This window comes from Elephas maximus, chromosome 3, assembly GCF_024166365.1.
Source record: "Elephas maximus indicus isolate mEleMax1 chromosome 3, mEleMax1 primary haplotype, whole genome shotgun sequence".
In the NCBI taxonomy this organism is placed as follows: domain Eukaryota; kingdom Metazoa; phylum Chordata; class Mammalia; order Proboscidea; family Elephantidae; genus Elephas; species Elephas maximus.
In genome coordinates, this window is record NC_064821.1 from 199,257,661 (window position 1) to 199,274,784 (window position 17,124).

At 44.2% G+C, this 17,124-nt stretch overlaps 1 protein-coding gene across 2 annotated transcripts in view; it reads right to left on the reverse strand.

Annotated features, from left to right (window-relative positions):
- Positions 1-8,285: 8,285 nt before the first annotated feature.
- CD84 (CD84 molecule) overlaps positions 8,286-17,124 on the reverse strand; it is a 42,296-nt gene continuing 33,457 nt past the window's right edge. Inside the window, exons 3-8 of one of the 2 annotated variants that reach the window (XM_049880978.1) lie at positions 16,413-16,664; positions 15,914-16,033; positions 15,244-15,276; positions 13,634-13,731; positions 12,624-12,686; positions 8,286-11,003 (exon numbers count right to left, since the gene is read on the reverse strand). In XM_049880978.1, coding sequence (XP_049736935.1) covers positions 10,938-11,003; positions 12,624-12,686; positions 13,634-13,731; positions 15,244-15,276; positions 15,914-16,033; positions 16,413-16,664 — 632 coding nt within the window. In that variant the 3' untranslated portion in view covers positions 8,286-10,937. The remainder of the gene's footprint in view (positions 11,004-12,623; positions 12,687-13,633; positions 13,732-15,243; positions 15,277-15,913; positions 16,034-16,412; positions 16,665-17,124) is intronic. The other variant, XM_049880979.1, reaches the window with a different exon arrangement.

A 17,124-nucleotide genomic window follows, 5' to 3' on the forward strand; every position in this document is an offset into this window, starting at 1 on the left:
TTAACTTCAGTAACATGTAAACCCTTTAATCCTACCATTCCTTCCTCCTCCCCCTTATGCAGTTGTTATCTTTATACATTATGAGCCTACTCTAATCAAGAAATGGTGGGAAACCTCCCCAAACCCAAGTTCTTAGATGCCAGTTAAGGGCCAACTTTGTAAGCAGGTCTTTCAAAGGATAGCAGCCTCAGGCCTGTCTGTTAACTCTTTTCTCACAGGAGGTAAAATTAATAATATTTTTCTACTGCATTCCTAATCAAGGGTTTTATAGAACGGCACTGGGTTGGTTTTTATCAAGGAAATAAACTTAAGAGTAAATAAAGTGATATTTTTGTCATTGCAACATGTATTAAAGGATTGCCACATTAAAATGTAAAGAAGTTAAAAGTTGCACAGACTCTTGCATTTTCATTAATTGATCAAAATATTATACATTGAGGACTTTCTCTGTACTGTGTACTGTGGGTACAAATTGTGAGCAAATCCAGAAATGGTCTGTGTCATGATGGAGCTCACAGTTCAGTGGGGACAGAGAGACATTAATCAAATAATCTTACTGGAAAAATATTTAAAGACAAAATTTGAAAATTGCTCTGAGGAAAAGAGGCATGGTACAATGAGAGCAAAGAGGGGTGGTGACTACTATCTGGAGCACCAGGGAGGACTTCCCCCAGGAGGGGACATTTGATCTAAGTTCTGATGGATGAGTGGGTGATAACTAGGTGAAGGTGTGTATTGGAGGTAGTGAGGGCAATGAGGGGGAGGTAAGACTTGTAAGACAGAGGGAGAGTCCTAGCGCCGACGAGTAGATTAAATCAAATGAAATGTGCCATCAGAAGGCACTGGAAAAACACTATCCAAATTTTTGTGAATATTAAGTTGGAGTATAAATATAATAACTGTTATTGTTGCTGTTGTTATTATTGTCTCATGTGGTGGCTGTATCTGCTCACAGAGTTTCTGTACAGGGCCTCTGTAATTCTTGAGGTAGCAGTTTAGTTTTAGCCCCACAAGAAGAGGATGAGGTGATGTAGCTGCGGAGCTGGAAACCAAACACACCTGCAATGAGTGGTTCACAACAGAGGATCTGGGGCTTTTTTATAAGCAGGGAGTAAAGGAAGTGGCTTCTTAGGTCTCGCAGCTTCCATTTCCTCTCACAGGCAACACCATTTAGAAAGTCACTTTCCCTTAGGGTTTTGTAAAAACATGCTGAGGTCCTGAGTCAAAGAGACCCACAGCCTCATTCTCTTCACTGAAAAGTCTGGTTCTTTTATCCCTTTCTTGCAAGTGGCACTGTGGGTCACTCATACAATTCCTACTCTCTGATTTCCTAGACTCAGACTCTGGAAGTTGTTTCCAGTGCCTCCCATTCCCTCTCTTGGTACTCTGGACCCTAATCTGAGTTCAGTTCAACAAACATTTATTAGCCTCTAACAGATTTTGAGGCATTGAGGTTCAGTGGCAGAATTCTTGACCTCCATGCAGGATACCCAGCCTTAATTCCTGGCCGATGTACCTCATGTACAGCCACCAGCTGTCTGTCACTGGAGGCTTGCATGTTGCTATGATGCTGAACAGTTTTCAGCAGAGCTTTCAGACTAAGATGGACGAGGAAGCAAGGCCTGATGATCCACTTCTGAAAGTCAGCCAGTGAAAACCTTATGGATCACCATGGTCTCACCCCTAAACCCTCATGGGGATGGCACAGGACCAGGTAGCATTTTATTCTGTTGTGCACGGGGTCACCATGAGTCATGGGCTGACTTGATGGAAGCTAACAAAACAATAGCAATACTAGTGATTGGCTCCTGTGACAGAGTGCTGTGAATAAAAAGATGAATGAGGCAAAGCTCCTGCCTTGGAGGGGCTTACAGTTTTGTGATGGAGATGAGCCCCAAAACATGTGACTTAAGTACCCGATTTCCTTCTCTCTAGATGATCAAGGTAGAACCCCCTTCTCTCTAGCCACATGATTCTGCTCCACTCTGGTTTCCCATTATTTCAGGCATTTGTACTCCCTGTCTTTTGCTTCTCAGTCCTCTCCCAGAGTCCCAGTCATCTCTCCAACATTGAACCTCCTTTTCTCCCTTCTCTGCCTTCCCATTCTTAATCCCTTGGTCTCCTTGTGTCTACTCAGGGTTTGGATTTTCAGGCTGCACAAAGTCTTTATCATGCTGACTATCTCCTTTGCTGTCTCAGTTACTTTATCTCTTGTCTGAAAACAGAACAAATTAAAACACAAAAAGAATATATGCATTATCAAATAATATTTATTATGTTTACCTGATGAAATGGAGCCTGTAGCCCAATTTCTTAGACACTTACAAGGGAAAATATATGAGCAATATTTTATTAATGGAAATTTACAACTGCATGAAATTGAAGATGACTTGTAGAGAGGATGAGATATCCTGGCTTCTGATACTGGTTCAGCAGCATTCGCTACTAGTAAGCATAATCTTCATGTTTACATTAATTAATTAATACAATAAGCAGTTTTTGAGGATCTAAGGTTTATCAGATACTGGGGACACAAAGATGAGGAAGAAAGGTCCCTGGCCCCAAACAACTAATTGCCCAGTAGGAGACAGTTAAAAAAATACCACAGCTATATAAACATCTTAGGATGTAAAAAGTGCTACTACTATGCACTTCTTTTATAGAAGCTGGACTGTATGAAGAAGAACTCAACATCAGGACTGGAGAAGACCCATTAACAACCTGCCATATGCAGATGACACAACCTTGCTTGCTGAAAGCGAAGAGGACTTGAAGCACTTCCTGATGAAGATCAAAAACCATGGCCTTCAGTATGGATTACACTTCAACATAAAACAAAAATCCTCACAACTGGATCAATAAGCAACATCATGATAAATGGAGAAAATACTGAAGTCAAGGATTTCATTTCACTTGGATCAACAATCAATGCCCGTGGAAGCAGCGGTCAAGAAATAAAACGACATATTGCGTTGGGCAAATCTGTTGCAAAAGACCTCTTTAAAGTGTCAAAAAGCAAAGATGTCACCTTTAGGACTAGAGTGCACCTGACCGAAGCCATGGTATTTTCAATCTCCTCATATGCCTGGGAAAGCTGCACAATGGTTAAGGAAGACTGAAGAAGAATTGATGCCTTTGAATTATGGTGGTGGTGAAGAATAACGAATAGACCATGGACTGCCAGAAAAACAAACAAATCTGTCTTGAAAGAAATATAGTCAGAATGCTTCTTGGAAGCAAGGATGGCGAGACTTCATCTCACATACTTTGGACATGATATTAGGAAGGTCCAGTCCCTGGAGAAGGACATCATGTTTGGTAGAGAGCGAAATAGAGGAAGACCCTCAATGAAAAGGATAGATACAATGGCTGCAACAATGAACTCAAGCATAGCAACAATTGTGAGGATGGCTCAGGACTGGGCATTGTTTTGTTCTTTTGTACGTGAGGTCATTTTGAGTTGGAACTGACTTGATGGCACCTGACAACAACAACACTAAGCACTTGTATACTAAATGCTGTAGGAGTGTAAATACCAATTACTGTCGAATCAGCTTTGACTCCTGGCCACCTGATGTGTGTCAGAGTAGAACTGTGCTCCATAAGGCTTTCAAAAGCTAATTTTTTCAGAAGTAGATCTCCAGTCCTTTCTTCTGAGGCACCTCTGTCGACTTGAACCTCCAACCTTTTGGTTAGCAGCTGAGCTCTTATGTATTTACACCACCCAGGGATTTCAGAAGTGTAAATCGGGAGCTATATATTTAGCTTTTGGTGGGAGGTTTGCTTTGGGAAGTACACACAGAGGAGATGTTCGATCTGGTTCTTGAAGTATGAAACAGTCAGAGACACAAGGGCAAGAAGGGCATTCCAGGCAAAGGACACAAAATGGGCAAAGGATTTGGTGGGAAAGAATTTAGGGGACTCACAGACCTGTGATAGTTCTGTCTGACTGGAACCTAGGAAGTGGGCAGGAGAGGGGACAGGAAGATCCGAGGGGTCAGATTGCTAAGGAGTCTAGTCCTGTAGGAAAAACTTTTCAGTAAGGGAATGGAGTGATAAGATTTGTGTTGTAGAGAGATTGCTTTTTGTGTGATAGCAGCCCAGGCAACATGATGTGGGAATGATCTGAAGAAGTAGGCATGGAGAAGGAGGGTGCATTTTAGAATTAGGTAGATTGAGGGGGTGCAGCTGAAAGGAGCCATGGAGTTGGAATTGACGGTATCTAATGGACTCTGGTGGCCAGTGGTTAAGAGCTACGCCTGTTAACCAAAAGGTCAGCAGTTTGAATCCCCCAGCAGCTCCTTGGAAACCCCACAGGGCAGTCTACTCTGTCCTATAGGGTTGCTAAGAGTCGAAATTATCTCAGCCGCAATGGGTTTAATGGTCCCTGGGTGGCACAAATGATTCAAAAGTTTGGTGGTTTGAATTCACCTGGTGACACTGTGAAAGAAAGACCTGATGATTTGCTTCTGTAAAGATTTCAGCCAAGAAAACTCTGCGGAGCATCTCCTCTGTAACACAGGTATCTCCATGAGTCAGAACTGATGCAACGGCAATGTTTTCTGTGTTTTTTTTTTTTTTTAATGACTGATTGGATGTGGATATGGAAACCCTGGTAGCATAGTGGTTAAGAGCTATGGCTGCCAACCAAAAGGTCACAGTTCAAATCCACCAGGCACTCCTTGGAAACTGTATGGGGCAATTCTACTCTGTCCTATAGGGTTGCTATGAGTTAGAATTGACTAGACGGGAACGGGATTGGATATAGGGGGACGTTAGGGTGACAGGTAAGAAAGAGGGAGGAGCTTGGGTAGACGCCAACTAGTGAGGGACCCTAGAGTAGCAATTCAGCACACAGCCCCTGGAGTTGGAAGTCCTTGGGTTGAACCCTGGCTTTTCTATTTACTTGGATGACTTACTTAGCCTTTTTGTGACTCAGTTTCTTAATTTGTAAACTGGAAGATGATAGTATCCATTTCAGAGGGAGATGGGTTTTAATGAATTTCTTTTGGGTTTTAAGTGAGTTAGTACATTTGAAACTTTAGGACAGAGTTTGGTACATAACAAACACTCAATAACTATTAGCTATTACTATTATTGCAGATCATTAACTAGGATGGGGAAACAGAAGGAAAGCATGTTTGGTGGGGTGGTGATGGTGGTCATGGAGAGACCCATAAGTTCAATTTTGAGCCCACTGAGTTTGAGGTGACTACAGTAAGACCTCAAGAGAAAAACCTGTATTTCTCATTTGCAAAGATATGGCCATTTTCTGATCATATAGTTGGTACAGTCCAAACCCATAAACTTGAGTAGGGGTGTTCAGAACTGTCTGGGCAATCAGCCAGCGAGAGTTAATACTTATCATCCGAAGAGTGGCTAATTATGTTCCCTTATAAATTCTCAAAGTAAATTTCCCAAAGTCAGCACGTCTTTAGAGAATGTACTGATCATTATTTTATTTCCTCAAATCAGAGTTGAGGATTCTAGCTAATGGTCTTTTCATATGTTTTGAACAACAACCAAGGGAGGACACTTGGCCAGGGGCTCATTAAAATCTCAAGGTACACAGCTGATTTTGAAGCATCAGAAACAGTGCAGCAGAATTCCCCAAACTCATACCCTTTCTTCCTATCCTACTCTTCCTGTGATGTTAGTAGTCGGAATTCACACTGTATTTCTCTCGTTTTGTAACAACTCATCAGAAGTGCTGATGAACAGGATCTCTTGCTTGCTATAGAACCAGCTCTCTCAAAATGCAGACAGAGGGCTCTATCCAATCTTCTTTAATAGATATTTCCAACAGGAAAGTTGAGTGGTTACTCAGATGACAACAGGATCAATATTTAGTGCCTTTAAAATATTATTATACACACCTATTTATGCAACAGACATTTGTGACCCACCTATTATGTGCTGAGTAAAGTGCTACACACCTGGGACAAAATGCCAGGTGCTGGGAATCTACAACAGGTAAAGGGAGGCGGTGTGGCAAAGTGTAAGTGCATGGCCCTTGGTGACGATGGTCTTGAGTTCAAGTCCTATCTTCCCAATGTTCTGGCTTTGGTAAGTAAGATATTTATTCTCTTAGTCTTCATGGACATAGAAGAATTAATTTTTACCTTACAGGGTTGTTGGGAGTGTTGACAGTACTGTATAAAGCATCTAGTAAGTAAACTCTAAATTAGTTATTAATTTGGCACAGAAATTCAACTCTAATTATTACAGGCTCCTTGCCCTTGAAGAGCTCGCCATTTTACTGATTATTAATATTCAAACACAGCCCCGCTCTCTCAGTCTAGTTGGAGAGACAGGTAGAGCATCAGATAATTAGAGTGTAATTAGAGTGAGTGAAATAATACAGGGTCCCAGACATTGCATATAACAAAATAGATCTGAATTTAGGAGGACTGAGAGTTAAAAGTTGGGTATATACAGCATTAATATAGCATCGTATCAGCTGCACATCTATTGCAAGAAGCTTATTTCATAAGTTTGGATTAGCATCTTACGAAGGTTTCAGACCTATCAGAATATTTTGGATAGCTAGCATTGACTGAAGGCACTGCCACGTGCAGGCATATTCTTGCACCTCTCATAATCCCCACATTAACCCTACAAGGTGGAAACTATTATTAGTGCTATTTTACAGATGGGCAAACTGAGGCACCCAGAGGTTAAAATAACTTGGCCAAGGTTACATAACTACTAAACCAGGATTCAGAACCAGGCATTCTAACATCAGAGCCTGTGTTTGGCACAGCTCATTACACTTCTTCCTACGGCTTTTGTTTTTTCCAGGTTCACCTTACAACTAGTGGAGATCGTCACTAATTACTCTTAAGAAAATTATAAAATCCAGAGGAATTCAGGGAAAACTCAGGGAAGAAAAGCAGTGGATCTGGAAGAAGATATATCCCAACCCACTGCCGTTGAGTCGATTCCGACTCATAAGACAGAGTAGAACTGCCCTATAGAGTTTCCAAGGAGCGCTTGGCGGATTTGAACTCTTGGTATATATAGCACTTAACCACAGGGTATATATCCCAGCCTTGCTTTTTTCCAGGTGGAACCTAAGAGGTGCTCACAGTTGACTCAGCCCAGACCCACCAGGCTCGTTCTTACCTAAGCCCAGTTTCCAGAGATGGCCCAGCCAAGCTCTGTCTTGTGACTTATAAACTCTTGTAGCTTACAGTGTTTTAGAGATTAAAAAAAAAAATCGTATTTTCAGCCAGCCGCAGTTTCTTCTCCTGAGGGCTATTTGCTGCAACAATTCTCATTTTCTCAGTTCCCCGCTAAGGAAGCACTGAGAGGCTGAATGACTTGTCTGAAGCCAGTGGTAACTTGAAGGCAGAGGAAGGATTGTCCTGGTTTACTGGTGCTTTCCATGAGAGGATTGCCCTGGGATTTCAATTTTGTTGCACGCACATTTTAACAGCTGGAACATCTTGGTCTGGTACAAGATCCTGTTTCCTTGAAAGAGTATTTTGGTTTTATAGTACTGCTGGCCACACTCTAGTTAGTCTGGAAAGTTATGAAGGGGAAAACAAGATTACACTCATTTTACAGAAAAAGAACCTGAGAACTGATACCTAGTGAATGGGGTAAATAGCTCACGTCTTCATAAATCAGAAGATTCACAGGAAAGAAGCAATACATAAGAGCAGGGCGGTCCTGAACCCTCGAAGCCACCTTCAGAATTCCTTGGCACCGGCTTAATCCGATTTCACTCTCCTGGAAGCCCTAAGGAACTCTTGCTCCGGATTCATTATTATTATTATTTTTTTTGGTGCTACATACTGGGACATTACTTCACACACACACCAGTTGCTGTCAAGCTGACTCCAACTCATGGCAAACTCATGTGTGTCAGAGTAGAACTATGCTCCATAGGGTTTTCAATGGCTGAGTTTTTTGGCCTTTCTTCTGAGGTGCCTCTGGGTCGACTTGAACCTCCAACCTTTCAGTTAGCAGCTGTTAACTATTTGTACCACCCAGGGACTCCACTGGGGCCTTAGGACACTACGGATTTGACTGAATGAGCTCATCAGCGAGAGGCAAGGATGTTGCAGAGTGATTCCCCAACTCATCTGCAGGGTGAGGAGTGATTTTATTTCTAGGGAAACTCGGCCCGTTCAGTATCGCTTTGGAACTTTTCCATCCTTTATGTCCAAGTCTCTTTATTCCTTCCTTCCTGCCCCTCCCCAGGACATCTGCCTTTCACCTCCTCACACATGGTTCATTCCTTTAGTTGACCTCTTAGTTGGCCTTTCTAACTGGGCGTCTTTTCTGTCCAATATGCCCTTTCATGAGAACAGGCTCTGAAGCCTACATCTTGATATTTAATGCTTACTATAATTTGACTTCATTATGTGACGCTGAGGAACAATATTGAGTCTACCATGAACTGCCAGAAGAACAAACAAATCAGTCTTAGAAGAAATACAACTGGAATGCTCCTTAGAAGCAAGGATAGTGAGGCTTTGTCTTGCTTAGTTTTGATACAACATCCTGAAAGACATCATGTTTGGTAAAGGGTCAGCCAAAACAAGGAAAACCCTCAATGAGATGAATTGATACAATAACCTCGACAAGACTGAAACGTATAGATCATGAAGATGGCACAGGACCGGACAGCATTGCATTCTGTTATACATAAGGCCATGAGTTGGAACCAGCTCGATGGCAACTAACGACAACAAATGTTTATCGGCTTCTTTCTACTTCTGCTTCTAACAGTTTATTGCTCACAAACTGGGTACAAGATGCTATGGTGGATGCAGAGGTGAATAAAGATAGGAATAAGTCATGGATCTTGCCATCAAGTAATTTACAAAGTAGTGTCGGAAACAAATAATAATCTATACTGTAAGACACAATGAGTTACACTGATGGGAAAAAACAAAACAAAACAAAAACCAAACCCATTGCCGTAGAGTCGATTCTGACTCATAGCAACCCCATAAGAGTAGAACTGTCCCACAGAGTTTCTAAGCAGTGCCTCGTGGATTTGAGCTGTTGACCTTTTGGTTAGCAGCCATAGCACTTAACCACTATGCCACCAGGGTTTCCAGTGATGGAAGGGCTGGGAAAAAAAATGAGTACAGAGTCATGATTAATTTTGACTGGTGATACCAGGGAAAGGTTCATAGAGGAGGTGACATCTGAGCTGGGCATTGAAGGATGTACAAATGGACAGGGTTTGGGGGGTGCATATTCCAGTTCAGGTACTATGCCATGCATAGGCAAAGGACTGTCAACACGTATGGCATGTTTGGGAGGTGCCCTAGGTATACCACACAGATCCAGGCCTCTGCTAGTTTTTTTCATGCTTCCCTCTCTTGAATGCCTCTGCCTTCCTCATTCTCTGTCCAAATTCTATTTATCCTTCAAGGCCCACCTTCAGCCCTGCCTTCCCCACAAGATGTTTTCTGACTGCTCTAGCTCACGACTCTCCTTGCAGCATGCAGTTTGGGATTTAACTGTAGTGTCTATACTGGAATTGCCTCCACAGGTAGACAAAGGCAGACATTATATCCATCTTACACTTTGGGGCCTGAGGCCTTAACACAGTGTTAATGGCAGTTGGTGCTAGATGATTCTATGGGTCCATACCTTCATTTTGCCTAAATGCAGCTTATTTCTGCTGTTTAGCCTGGAATTGTTCAAGGGAGTTTAGGATTTAGCTGGTTATATTTGATAACACTTAAGGGAGTTAATTCTGCAAATGACCATGTGAATGTCCTGTTCAGCTGTGGGTGATCCCTTCCCAGTGCTGGTAACCAGAAGTTAACGTCTGTGTAAGGCTGGTTGTGTTTTTGTGGGTGTTGCAGGGGTGGGGACACCCAATCTCAGCTTGAGCCTCATGGCTCTCTGGGCTGAGCCTTAGGAAATAGAATAAACCCTGGTAGTTTCATCATCCACACCATAATCTTCCAAGTTCTCTCTGTGGAATGACTGCTTCCTTCAACGTCTCTTGTTTTGATGGCTGGGTTATACCTAAAAAACAACCTAGTTCCCCTAAACTGCCTTGAAGTGCTTCTCAATTTCTTGTGAAGAGTAGGGGAACTGGGTAAGGCTTCTACTTCTTGCTGAGGCTGCTTGGAATGACACAGAAGGAGACTTTGGCCAGAAAGAAAACCTTACTTGGCTTCTGAAGAAGAGCCTGGAGAAAAGTGCTGCAGCAGTACAGTCCCTACAGAAAGAGATTTCTCATTTGGAGAGTGTCTCTGCACGGCTGAGATCCACAACTCTTACAGCCATGCCATCACGTGTAGTTGGGTTGGTTGAGCACAAGCGTTCCTGGGCAAAGGGGCTTGGAGAGCTGACATACAGCACCCATTCTGCTTGCCAAGCCATTCACTTGGGTGTGGAGCTGCCTCTGCCCCAGTGGAAGGGTGCCATTTCCTAATTTGCTTAAGCTGCTGTGTGGACTAGTGGAGACCATACATCAGGGCTCCTCACAGAGTGTGAGCAGTTTCCCAGATGGCGTGCCATGGTATATTATAGGTGTGCAAAATATAGATCACCTCCACCCACAGGGTTGCTGAGCAGGGTCGTCAGCTCCAGTCACAAGAAGCCTCCAGGCATGTGCAGTCTACACACATCATAAGCAGTCTTGATTGTTTACCCTAGTGTGCCATAAAAAGATTATTTTCTATGTGTGCTACGAAGTGAAGAAGGTTGGGAAGTACTGTGCTAGGGAATCTGCCTTGTCATTCATCCAGAAGGGAGCCGTCTTGGAAAGGGTGCCAGCCCATTTGTCCATCTAGGCACAAGTTACGCCCAGCTACAGAGGGTTTCCTGCTTTGCTTGCATGTTGGAATGTGGGGATTTGCAATCTTCCAGTAAGACCTGGGCAGAGGATCTGGGTCCAGGACACCTGCCAGTAGAGTTGGTTGTAGTTCAGTTTCTGGAGAGAAAACGCTGCCTGGAGCCTAGATCACAACTTCATAGTTTGAAGTCCCAAGAGGTTTTCTGTCACATGTGCTGCTTTTCCCCATCTGTGCACAAGAGGGAGATGTGAGGACATGTTTACCAAAAGGTGCTGCTGAGGAACTCCAGGCCCATGGGGTACCCAGGGGAGATAAGCAAATAGCGTGGTGATGCCTTTGACTTCACCGGTGCTGGGGAAATCTGGAGTAGCAGATCCTTGTCCTCTGCTGAGTCCCACACCTCTGCTCCAGCCACCCCACTTGAGAACCCTTGGTCATTCAACTTTTTAGAACAGAAAAGAGAAGGAGGAGGGAAGGGGGTGTTATTTGGCATTGATTTACAATACAAGCTGAAGAAAAATTCCAGGCTGAATCTACCTGCCTTCCTTGTTCCTAAGTGAGCCCTAGTTCCTTCTGTACCCCAGTAACTCCACCTTTGCCTGTGCATGGTGGTGAGTCACTAGTAATGTTTCATGTGTTCTGGTCACTTAGAGTGTTACAAACAACATTCCCACTGATTTAAAGAGTCTTAGGGTTTAAATTACACAATAAGTAATTCAACTTGTCTGTAAAGATTTATTTTGAAATGCTTCAATCGAGGACCCCCTAATTAAACCCTCAAATCTAGTCCTTTCCAGCTGAAAAGTCAGGTTACTCATCTTCCTCCCACTCTCCTTCAGATCCTGGCTCAAACATTTTGGGTACCTGGCCCCTTACTCCTTGCTTCTCCTTCCCCTTTCCTCCTCCTCTTCTTTCCTCACTCCTCTCGTTTTCCTCTTCCCTCTCCTGATTACTGAGAAAGCAAAGGTCCTTCGGCCTTATTCTCCAGGACATTTAGTTGATCTTTAGATTCCAACTGAACTCTGCTTCAAGTCCCTCTTCAAATGAAGTGGCACCTCCTTGCTTATCCAGCTCCTAGACATCCTCACTATGGCCTTGTAGAATTAGCTCTTAATTCTTATTTATGGATCCATTTGAAACCCTTTCATTTCCCTTTTCCCCAGACTCCTGGGTTCGAATGTATCTTTCATTATTAACTTCCTGTCTGGTAGCCTAGCTATTAAAAAGGAACATTTACAAAGGATTCACCAAGAGGCCTCAAAGGTGTCCTCCCCACTGTAGCAGAAGTGAGAACCCTCAGACGGTGATGACCCCTTACCGAATCCCCAAAATGTAAAGTCTTTGACAGAGCTGGGTTTATCTTCCCTCTTTGCATATTCCAAAGAGGGAAACTGAGACCTAGACCACTACACATGGTTGTGCAAGTTGTATACTGTGAAAGGGCCGCTGAGAGAAAAAATGGGAACTGAAATTCAGCCTTTGTTTCACTTGCTAATTCACACACCTGGTGTGAGGCTGTGTTTGCCCAGAGTAGGGCACCCCTGTTTCCTAATTGCCAAACTATGACCTACCACTGGCCCTGAGTGTCATGCAGGCTGGAGTTTCTACGCTGTAGTTCAAACATATGGAGGCTCCCGCACTTGAAGGGGGAGATCAGTATCCTCATCAGGCCAACTTATGGATGGCCGTGGACCTGGGAAGCAGGGCTCTGTGCGTGGATGAAAGCAGCCATAAACCAAAGCCCTAGACAACTACTCCTGAGAGGTACAGAGAAGAGTCCCAAGGGATGGATGGAAGAGGTACAAACTGAATGGATGTAACAGGGGTAAGGAGCCAGAAAGGATTTACCTTATCAGAGCACTGCACTATGGAATAAATCGTGTTCACTGTCTCTTCTTTGGAGGGAGGCACCTGTAAAAACACCCGTCTTCCCCTAAGTGAGTGTGCCCAGGCCAAATCTTATGAGTCCCACTTCCCATTTCTGTCCCTGCCCATCACCCCTCCCTGGCCCTACTTTTACTAGGCAGCCTCCTGTCCTGGCTTCAGCTCTGGTTCCATTCAGACCTGTTAGAAAGGATCAGGATCAGGTAGGGGGAGAGTGAGCAGCAGCTGAGCAAGACCTTCAGGCAAATACCTCAGGAGCCAAGAGGAGGGGTCTACATGGTTCAGACTGAGTCTTGCTCAGTCAACATATTAGCTTTCCATGGGCTCTATGGATCCAGGTGCTCTATCAGTCCAAACACAGTGCTAGATTGACCAGACGGACCTGTTTACTCCTTCAGTCCTTGTAGATTTGTGGGGAGCAGGCTGATGGAGGCACAGGGGAAGGACACGTTGGAGAATCCTGATCCAGAGTGGAGGTAAGGGAGGGGCAGGCAGGTGAAAGGCAGGTGGGAGGAGGGAGTACATGACAAAGTGACTTGGAGTCTGAGGAAAGTAAGCTGCTGCCAGCTAAGAAAATCCTTCAAGGGGGATTGTGTCCGTTCTTTGACCTCTGAGAGCCCTTAGCAACCTGCTCACCCTGTCAGTGGCCACATAACAGCTCTCAGCTCACTCCAGGGCTTCCTTGTTGTTTGGCCCCCATAGGAGCTACTCCAATCCTAGTCATGACTTTCCTCTAACATTGCAGCCAGGGCCTCATCCCCTGGAGGCTTCCATGGGGTGACAGTTGACTTGGTCCCTGTCCTCACAGAGAGGCTTGGGGCATCATTTCCCCAACAGTGATATTTCTTGGTTGGACCCTCCAGACTCCCATCTGTGGCTGCTGTCAAAGCTACACCAAGCAGAGGTCAATAGTTACCCTTGACTCCCTGTCCTAGGGCGCAGGGGATGGTGGTCCCTGAGTAGCATCAGCTCACCTTGGGCTGGGAGATTTCATCATAGATTCTGGTCTCTCCTGGCTGGGTGTCTCTTGGAACCGTGATTTGTTCATACACGATTTTCTTTGAAACAGCATCTGTGTCACACACACACATACACAAAAGGCACACAACCACAGTATATGAAAGGTGGATGAATTTTTAGAGATTATCTATTCTAATGCTTCCTTTTTAAGATGAAGAAATAAAGGTCTTAAGCCGTCAATGACTCCTAAATCTTCTTGACTCTGAATCGAGAACTTTTTCCAATATGTCTTGCTCTAGTGACCTGTACTTACCTCCTTCCATGTCCCCATCCAAGGTATACTGGCTCTGACCTCATCTAGATTAAGGCCTGGAGCTGCTCCCACTCTGCCTGGTGCCCACATTCAGGGGTCTCATCCCTCTTGAGAAGGATGCGTGGGTCCTCAGGCTGTCGCTTCCTTGTCTTGGAATTGTATGTGTAGAGGAGGCATCTGGGTCAAGCCTCACCAGAGATCAGTGAGAATTCTCTTCTATTCTAGAGGCTAAAGAAAATTCGCCCAAGGCCTCGTGTTTGCCATCAAAGGCAGCTCTTCCACCCAGGGTGGAATCCCACTGCACTTAGTGACACTGGCTTTTAGCATTGACTGCATTAAACAGCTAGTTGGCTTTTCATGTGAGTGTCTTAATTTCTTAACTATCTTGTATCTAGTTACATGCTGTGTTGGAGTCTTCTGGTACACACCTTCCTATTACTACTTCAAAGTTGAGCTCATAGTGATGCTCCACAAACATTTATTACTTGCTAGATTGATTCACAAGGTCATTAAACATTTATTAAGCTCCTTCTATGTGTCAAGCTCTGTGTGAGGTTGCAAAGAAGCAAACAGGAGAGATAAGTTCCTATTTCTAAGAACTCATTGGCTGATAGAGGCATTCATCCCAGCGTACTCTTTTTCTTTGGTATGACATGGGGCCAAGTTGAAAGGAGATGGCAAGAATTTGGGGCCTTTGTATTCCAGGGCACCTTAACATATCCACAAGTAACAGACCCAGTGAGCTAAGCAATGTCACAGGGCTCCAATGTTTCAGAGTCTAGTCCCATCCCAACCCCTGGTCCAGGCTGGCCTGGACTGAGTACTCCCTCTTATCTCATTTATAGATGCAAAGAATAATCCTTTTTCCTCCCCAGGAGGCTGTCAGGGATGAGGACAGATGTCTTCTGAGGGACCCTGCAGATCACCCATGGCCTGAGCAGGCCATGCAATTCTCCCCATCGTGAGGCCATTTGAGTTCTATCACAAGCCCCCTTCCCCTAGGAGGCCTCCTTCTGTGCTATGTCCAGGCCTTTCAATTATAATAGCTAACATTTCGTGAGTGCTTAATATGTACCAGGTGGCAGATCAATTATTTTGTATGGGTAATTCCATTTAGCCCACTTAATAATATGCAGCAGGCCTTATTATTGTGCTGATTTTACAACTGAGAAAACTGAGATTTACAGTGATAAAATAACCGGCCTAAAATCCCACAGGTTCATTCCAGGCTGACTGCAAAACACATGATTTTAGTCTTAACCCCAATCCCTCCCAATTGTTATCTAGGTAACATTGTGGCTGAGGACTTACCAGAGCTGTTATTGGAGGGCTTCAAGGAGGAACCTGAGGAATCAGACCCAAAGGAGAGTCAGAAAGATGGAAGCAGAGATAGAGCCTCTCTACGCCCTCACTTGTTATTGTGATTGGTGGAAAAGGAAGTGTTTGGGTGGACATGGGAGGAGGTGGAATAGCAGGGTTAATGATTTGCCCAAGGGCCCAAGATCAGGTATTCTGAATTGAGAATGGCATAATTACAGAAGAATCCAGAGGGGTTTAGAGGAATCTAGTGACGGCCATCGAATGCAGAACAAGTGCATGTCCCTCGATGACTCTCCAAGAGTCATACTAGAGTTAGAAGTGACCCTGGAGACCCTCTGGTCCAAACATCATTTCACATATGATGACACTGTGCCAGAGAGGTAAGACACTCATCCAGTGAGGCACAGCTTGTTAATGACGGGACTGAACTAGAACTCATGTTCTGAGTCCACCACACTGGTGATCCTGGGAACAGATTCTGGAAGCCATTCAGGGTACTGTCATGCAGTTCTCAGAGCTATCCTTCTGGGAGGCAGTGATGGGGTGGGGTGGGAGTTGCAGAAGGAACTAAGGACCTCTCCACATCACCTTGGGTACATGACTTTTGTTTCAGGAAGAAGGAAGGGGCATTTCCACATTTTACCATCTGGTAAAATCCTACCTTGTCTTCTCTTGTACAAATGGAGCAAAAGCACTGGAGATAGAATGAGAACAAGCAAAAGGGACACAGCCAGCACACTCAGCAACCCAGTGTGGTAAGTACGAAGGCTCATTGCGGTTTCTGCAAATAGAAGATACAATGAGTCTTGACTTCCCAGGAAATGGACCCAAGGGGCTGGGTGGGCTTGGCTGCGCTCAGGGGTACCATCACAATTGGGTTCCTTCCTGGGGAGTACCAAAGCTCCTAGGGAAACCGTACTTTCTGCTGTTAAAAGCCAGGATTAGGAACTCAGAATCAGAGGGCCATGCCTCAGAACACCTTGAAATGCCTGGCATCGATCAGAAGGCTTTGGGCTCTTTCCCAGTGGGCTTACTGGGAGGAGAAGCCCTGAGGGACCAATTCTGGCATAAGGAGGTACATTCTCCCAGAGAATGGGGCCCAAGTTCAGGTCTTCAGAGTGATTTCTGAGGCTCCAGGGGGGCTGGACAGAGCTGGTTACCTGTACAGAGCTGCTGGGCGGAGATGGAGTCAGAGTTGTTGCTGACAGGATTCCAGGCTGTACAAGTGTAAGTCAACTCTTGGTCCTCAGAGGTCTGGAAGATTCTAAGGACATTACCCTCTTCTCCCAGGGGACTCCATTTGTATGTCACATCCTTTTCTTCTTTCTCCACAGAGCAGGTCAGTGTGACATTACAGGAGCTGTTCATAGATGTCATTAAACTCTGTGTAATTTTTGGCTTCCCAAGCCGACCTATGAAGGGAAAACACACAAGCGAGTAGTGAGCTGGAGCCATTGTACCAGCTTGTAAGAGCCCATTGTTAAATTTTCAGGAATTTTGCAAGATGGTTGTTGAACACAAACATCATTAAAAATTAAAAACTTACAATTAAATTATATTAAAAACAAAGGTAACAAATACTCAAAACTCCTCAGTTCTAATGATTTTTTTGACATTTGACTATTGTTTATGTTCTTGAGGTTATGTACATCTTTTGTTTTGGCCCTTTGTAATGGTGTACTTCTGGGCCTGTCTTTCCAACTCTGCGTGTCTTGAAATCAGCCACAGAAACTGGCAAATGCTACAAACCAGGGCTTGATTTACTATTTTATTGGCTGTCTCTCTAGACTTACAAAATGTTATTAATGCAGATTGAACTTAAAAGTAGATCATGTCTGTAGCCATGATATTGTAAATCGCACACACACACAC